General features: G+C 45.0%; 1 protein-coding gene across 1 annotated transcript in view; it reads right to left on the minus strand.

The window, feature by feature from the left end:
* Window positions 1–507: 507 nt before the first annotated feature.
* Window positions 508–7,399, minus strand: part of ints15 (integrator complex subunit 15) — a 7,734-nt gene continuing 842 nt past the window's right edge. The window contains exons 2-8 of the mRNA XM_083781535.1: window positions 6,844–7,047; window positions 5,613–5,834; window positions 4,990–5,155; window positions 4,324–4,601; window positions 3,277–3,511; window positions 2,156–2,195; window positions 508–1,054 (exon numbers count right to left, since the gene is read on the minus strand). Of these exons, the coding sequence (XP_083637661.1) occupies window positions 712–1,054; window positions 2,156–2,195; window positions 3,277–3,511; window positions 4,324–4,601; window positions 4,990–5,155; window positions 5,613–5,834; window positions 6,844–7,041 (1,482 nt within the window). The 5' untranslated portion in view covers window positions 7,042–7,047 and the 3' untranslated portion in view covers window positions 508–711. The remainder of the gene's footprint in view (window positions 1,055–2,155; window positions 2,196–3,276; window positions 3,512–4,323; window positions 4,602–4,989; window positions 5,156–5,612; window positions 5,835–6,843; window positions 7,048–7,399) is intronic.

Genomic DNA, 7,399 nt, shown 5'->3' on the forward strand with positions numbered 1-7,399 from the left:
GAGCATCATGCTGTGTGCTGCGGAACAGCGATATGCTATCAGGATCCACGCAGGGTCAAGATTTTGCTAGCTAGCTGGGGGCTCACCTCACATGGAGACACTGACAGGGCATTCATTCAGATAATTATGGGTAGGACTTATTGCTCCACATACACATTCCAAAGTTTTGGAAAATAAGTCATTTGTGGTTAAGTTTCCTTATTCCAATGATGTTAGAATTATTAATTTAGTAATAAACATATGTATATATTATATACCGTGTGTGTGTGTGTGTGTATATATTATTATTTTTTACACAGGTATTGAAAATGGAGCATACGCCTTTGAGAAAGTTAATAATTTAATTCAACAAGCACAACTGAGCTTTACACTGTTTCTGTGCTATCTTGCCCCTTAAACAAACTGAAAACACCAGTCCAGCACTGCAGACTGGTACTGCAACATGTAAATAGAATAACAGTGACCACTGGTGGTGAATCTAAAAAACAACATGAGAAATTGTCACTCGAGTAAAAAAGAAAAGAACATTTATTAGACAAACATGACAGCCTCACAGTTTCAGACGTTTGTTTTTACAGAAGTATCCCCGTTTAACAGACTTGAATCACGCAATCATCTACACACGCGCGCACACACACACACACTCACAGAGTGTCCCTAATTACCTGACATACACATAGCCTCACATCTGCAGCTGAGTGTGATGGTTCTTTAATGACTGGGCCGATAGGGGAAGGGCATCCCCGTCAGGAAAGGCTGAGAGGGGTACTGGGGGTGAGGCGAGGGGTGGCTGGCCAGGGGTGTGTGCGTGGGGTGCGATGCCAGGGGTGTGTGCGTGGGGTGCGATGCCAGGGGTGTGTGTGTGGGGTGCGATGCCAGGGGTGTGTGCGTGGGGTGCGATGCCAGGGGTGTGTGCGTGGAGTGCGATGCCAGGGGTGTGTGTGTGGAGTGTGAGGCCAGAGGCGAGTGAGAGGCGTGGGGGCTGAATGCCAGCGGCGGCGTGTGGATGTTGTTGTAGTACATCACCGGGCCCGACATCACCAACTGCAGCAAACTGTTGACACGAGAGGAAGGAAACAAGCGCCCACACACACAGAAAGACAGAGACACAGGAAGAGAGAGTGTGAGTGAGAGACACAGACTGACTAGGAAATAATCGTGCAATTTTTTCATGATTATTAGTCCATCCATCCATCCATCTTCAACCGCTTATCCGTAGTTGGGTCGTGGGGGCAACAGCTCCACCAGAGAGCTCCAGACTTCCCTCTCCAGAGCAACATTAGTGACTTCCTCCTGGGGGATTCCGAGACGTTCCAAGGCCAGTGAGTCGATGTATTTCCTCCAACTGCGCCTTGGTCTGCCCCGGGGTCTCCTCCCAGTGGGACATGCGTCGAGGACCTCCCTAGGGAGGCGCCCGAGAGGCATCCTAACCATATGCCCGAACCACCTCAGCTGACTCCTTTCCAGGTGAAGGAGCAGCGGTTCTACTCCGAGTCTCTCTCGTGTGACTGAACTTCTCACCCTATCTCTAAGGGAGATGCCAGCCACCCGTCGAAGAAAACTCATTTTGGCCGCTTGTATTCGTGACCTTATTCTTTCGGTCACGATTATTCGGTTATTATTCGGTTCGATTATTAGTGAGGACCTATTATATGAAGGGTAACAAGAAGACTCACCCCGGTGCGTGCCCGTTTTTCATCCCGGAATTTTCCCCAGTGAGGGGGATAACTTTGTAATATGCTATTGGCTGTTTGTATTCTTTTTGGAAAAATATAAAAAGATACTCCTGTGGAAAGGTTATTTAATATTACATTTATTGACCCTATAAACAATTTAGTATTATTTAGTATACGTAAGGTTTTGCCCCCTCAAATGGTACCTCGTCAGATAATCCCCACATATCCTACAACAACTTCTGTGAACAGACTTCACTGTAGTAGCTTTTCATAAATTATATTTGTACTTAGGCTGTCTGCTGTCATGAAAGTTTATAGTTAGAGAAATTCAAAATCCAGCCGTCTGCTGTCCAGCCTCTCCCACCCCTCACTGGGGAAAATTCTGGGAGGAAAACACAAACGGGGTGAGTCTTCTTGTATTCATATGAAGATAGGTTGAAAAGTGGTGAAGTGGTCCTTTAATAGATGCTGGTTCTTACTTGTTGTGGGGGAGACGGGAGCAGATGGCCCTCAGGTCCTCTGTGTGAAACAAGAAGACATCACGATGAGGACAATAAAATCACTGTCAAATCAAGTCTTTTGTTATTTGTCAAATTGTTATTGACCAACATTTGTAACTTTGTTGTAGTGCATTAGGTTTTCTTATAGCCAACGGAAAAACAATGATGGAAGGAGAAGATAAATGTCACATCGTATCATAAGTTAAAGGGTCTGCTGTAATTTAAATGTTTTTGTTAAATAACTGTTAAATTGTTCGATATGCCCATAGTCATCATTGTTGTTCAATAACAGGGGTCTCCCGATCTCTCCGGCTCTTTAGTAAACAAAAAAATCATTTTCACGTCAGGATATCTGACCGATTTTATCCAGTCATACAGGATTACAGTAAACAAGTGAAATTGGAAGTGATGAAACAAAAGAAATGAGGAGACAAATTTTAAGCTGATGAATAGGTTCCCTCTCCCAAGTAAGAATCTTGGATTTAAGCAAAATGTAATCTCACGACTGAAAAAGGTTGTACTGTAGGACCAAGTCCTAAAGTGTGATTTGTGAAACAGTATGAAAGGAGCCCCGACCTACACTAGCACTGTTTCATAAACAATTAACACAATATGTATTGTAAAATGATGTTGTTTTAGTAACATATTGTTCCTGCTGTTCTACATACTGCCAACCAGGTGAAGAAGAAATCACGGACTGAGGCTTTAACGTTTGATTTTGTACGAACTATCTGAGACAGTTAAGATTTTATGGAAGATGCTTCTGAACATATTGCTGGTTTGATCATTTCAAGTGTTCTAATGTTAAAATAACCTAAAATAGCTCTCAATGTGTCACAGACGCATTGAGAGCTTGCATATAGGCTATTGTCGCTGCGCAACATGCTTCCATAGAAGACACGTTGGCTTCTATAGAATCAAAATGACTAAATCAGCTGTGGTGACTGAGAACTTCAATCCATGAACATAGCATAATTTATACTCAAAACGGCAGCAGCTTTGCAGGACTGTCCACATCGCTGAGACATAACAAAATGTCAATATTGAATTTTCCATATGGTTCATTACGTCCTGTCGAAGAACCCAAAACGCCGCCTCACCTCGGGAGCAGAGCAGCGCTCCGCTAGCCATGGCCACCTGGAGGGCTTGTGCCAGGCGGTCCAGGGCCAGCTGGCAGAGTGTGTGCGCCTCGGCGGCAGAGCGTGCGTGTTTATCGGCCTGGTCCAGCAGGCGGGACAGGTCGTTGGTCAGCGCGGCCAGGGGCTCCAGCTGCAGCAGGGCCAGACGCCCGAAGAGCCCCTTCTCATTCAGTATGTTGGGCAAGAGCATGAAGACCTGCAGAGAGAGAGAGAGAGAGAGAAATACGGTTGGGTGTTACAAAACAGATTCCTAAAGTGCAGGAAATGTTTGTAGTGCAATAACAATATGGAACACGTTATGAACTGTGATCACTAAAGCGCACACAGTAAGGCATGTTTTAAAGGTTTTATGACATTCATTTTCATTTATTTTTCTTTTTTCTTTTAGGTTTTATGACCTCAATTACACCCAAAAAACCTGAACTTTGAACATTCAATGGATTTTCTGTGGTCTGAAGTTTTCTTTGGGGTTTTTTGGGCCTTTTGAGCTACAATGAAAACAGGCAACAAAGTGAAACAGTGACATCTGCTGGCAAATTGCCAGTAAGTTTTGGCAAATCAGAGCACCTGTTTGAGCCAGAAACCCCCAGATCACAGAAAATCTACTGAATGTTAAAAGTTCATGTTTTTTGGGTGCAATTGAGATTAGAAAACCTAAAAAAAACAAGAACAATTCCAAAACATTTTTTTAATGTCACAATCCCTTTAAGAATCTCCTTAAAAGACATTTTTTACTGGACTTTTATTGTCTTGTGCGTACAGTTTTTATTGTGTTAACTTGTGTTATATTATATGTTTTATGTTTGGTGTGGACCCCAGGAAGAGTTCTAAAACAAAAAACACTTTCCTGATATCTTCTTCAAATTGAATAAAATATGCTCTGCTAGTATTTTGTCTTGTATTACTGAATTTTACCATTTGATTTAATCACATAGATTAATTGAACTTTAAGGTGTTAAAGAAAATCGAGAGGTGACACCCATCTAATTTCTTCACAGGCGCATGTACCTGAAGAACGCTCAAATGCAGTGCAGAGAAGAGAGACCCCGCCTCCGGATGGCTCTCTGTCGTGCCGTTCGTCAATGGCGGCTTCTGGTCTCGTCTGAATGCCAGCGGGGCTTTGACGCACCAGCGCACCAGCCCTCCCAGTGGCGTGATGTCCATGGAACTGATGGGCGGGCTGCCCGAGAGCGCCGTGTTCAGGAAGTTGATGAGGACGAGGCGCGGGTCGTCCTGAATCCATGTCACAATCATCTGGAGGAGCTCGATAGGAGGGGTTAGCTCCTCTACACATAAAATACACACACATACATCGAGAGAAAACCATAAGGGACATGACAACGCATCAACTTAAACCATTATTTTAAACTTTAGCTATTGAAAAATAGCAGATATACAAGCTCATAGTGCAGCACTGAGTGCCGCGCTAAGAGCTTGTATATCTGCTATTTTTGAAATATCGTGAAAATGTGCGCAAATCTTTGACTCATATCTTTGCTTCTAGGGGGGTCCTTGCCTGGACCAACATATTTTGAGATGGGGGTTTACATTACATTTTTGGGGTCCTTAATAGTTTGAGAACCACTGGTACAGAAAACTGTCATGATTTAGGTTGTAGAAACTGGTCTTAACGAGTTAAACGGAGCTATCCTCGTATGGATAAGCGTTGGGTACCTGAGGTGAAGTCGTAGAGGGTGGCGACGGCGGTGATGAACTGGCAGCAGAAGCGAGGGCTGGAGCTGTGGATGTTGTGCAGGGTGGACACGGAGCCTGGCACCAGGCTGCAGTAGTCGTCTACCAGGACCCGGGCCAGCCGCACACAGAACACACGATGGGTCCTCTGCACGAAGACAGGGACACATCACCACCGCTCAAGTTACACACACAGGAAGTACATTATGGGCATGCACGCCAACACACACGTATGTGCACATGCATGAGGAGCACGAGATTTCGCACATGGGGTGCATGCACACAAACTAGGACAAATACAAATAGCTGACACTGTACATTATTATGAGTTAAATAATAATTGTGTCACCTTTAGTTGTTGTTCCAGTATTTGGCGAGTAAATTTGCACATGCAGGTACAGTACCTAGAATTTGTACCCATCCCAACTATTATGCCTGATTTACATACGGCGGAAATAGACAAACTTAAGCGATTAATTAATTAATTCATATACACAAAACAAAAACGAGCTTCTGGATTGTTTGATTATTCAAACAAGTAATCGATAGAATAACCGCTAAGTAAATATTCAAATAGGAGCAACCCTACCAATACAAAGCCTCACCTGCAACCAGGTAGCAGCACATTCCAAGATGGGCACCCTGCCCACGGCCACCGCCATGGAAACCAGCTTGCTCAGCAAAGCCATGCGGCTCTCGTCCGCCTGGTTTCCCTGGAGACTGAAGAGGGCGGAGAAGGTGAGTTGGCGGACGGCGTCGCGGCTCTGCTCCTGGAAACAGCTGCACATGATCTCCAACAGCTGTAGCTCCTGGAGGGCACTCATCCTCTGAAGCACAACATATAAGAGACAGACAGGAGAGCCAGCTTTCAGAACCCAGACTCACTCAATAATATCAACTATTGGCCCAGGCCGTAGCGTAACGGTCTGGGCACCGGACTGGTAATCCAGTCGCAGTGTGCCGCGGGTTCGACTCCCGGACCCGACACGGCCTTTACTGCATGTCATCCCCCCATCTCTCTCCCGTTTCCTGTCAGCCTACTGTCTGTCCCTTCAAAAATCAATAAAAAAAAGGCGTAAGCCGCAAAAAAATATCTTAAAAAAAATATATATATATCAACTATCAGGGTAGGGCAAGGTGATATGACTTCAAAACAATAACACTCATTTCAAATACTAGACCGGTGCACGGCTGTAGAGCACCGAGTCGGTAACGATGGAAGTTGGAGATCCATGCCCCACAGAGTACCTGTTCCACACATCTGGATATTTCTGTATATGTCTCTCTGTGTCCCTTTATTTCTATATATGGAGTTCTGTGTCTCTTGCGCTACGTCCAACCGGGGAAAATCCCCCGTCAGGTGAAAAGAAGCGGCTTGGACTCGTCATGCATATAGAAGGATGCATGAGGTCAGTCCATTGCTCTCCCCAGGTTGGCATAGAGTCTAGTGCCCACGATTACATTTGATAATTCACACTGGGTGAAAAAATGGGTCCAAAATTGTGGGATAAAAAAAGTCGTTTTCTCCCATTTGGGCACAGCTGCTAAGTGACAAAAAAAGAAAGAAAACGAAAACGCTGAGTGTTGCAATCAGGTTGACAGGAATCTGAGAAGGAGAGAGACATGCGGCAAAATTCCACTTGGGAATCGAACCCGGGACTCGCTGTCAGGCAGCAAAAGAGCCTGTATATGGTACACGCCTTAACCACTAGGCCATCAGCAGCGCCACTGCTTCTCTCGACTATTTGATTAAATAACGAGCAAGATTAAGTCGGTTAAAAATGGGCTTCAACATAAATGATTATTTGGTTGACTGCCCAGGCCTTTACAACTTACCCTGGGCGGGGCATTCCTGTCCTTGGGCGCATGCAGGATGAACTCCTCCACCAGGTCCAGTGTCTTGGCATCGACCTGGGCAGCCTGCCCCCTGTTGGACTGCACCAGGTTACAGATGTAGATGTCCAGGTGGTAGAGCAGCTCCTTGGCTGCGTTCAGCACGTCGCGGGGCAGCAGCGACTGGCGGATGTCACCCATCGCCGCCTGGGAACAGTCGGCACAGCGGGTACAATCAGGTTCAGATTATTATTATTTTTGAGAGGCGCTAGCCCCTCCTATGTCCATCTTTGAGATGCATTGTGAGCAACTGAGCATGTAGATCGGCTATTGTTGCGTAACACTGTCATACGAGGAAGTAGAAGTAGACCATAAAATTAGGAACTACTAATAATGTAGTATGTGAGCATACGCGGAAGGAAGGACTGAATTAGTGGCCCAGTGAATTTAGAAATAATTCCTAAAAAGACTTCCAGTGTTTGCAGAGCGCCTTATGATGTTTAACAAATAAACTATAACCATTACTATTATGACACACCCTGCTGTATGTCATGTTATG

Source organism: Protomyctophum parallelum (genome assembly GCF_964188405.1).
Source record: "Protomyctophum parallelum genome assembly, chromosome: 14".
Classification (NCBI taxonomy): Eukaryota; Metazoa; Chordata; class Actinopteri; order Myctophiformes; family Myctophidae; genus Protomyctophum; species Protomyctophum parallelum.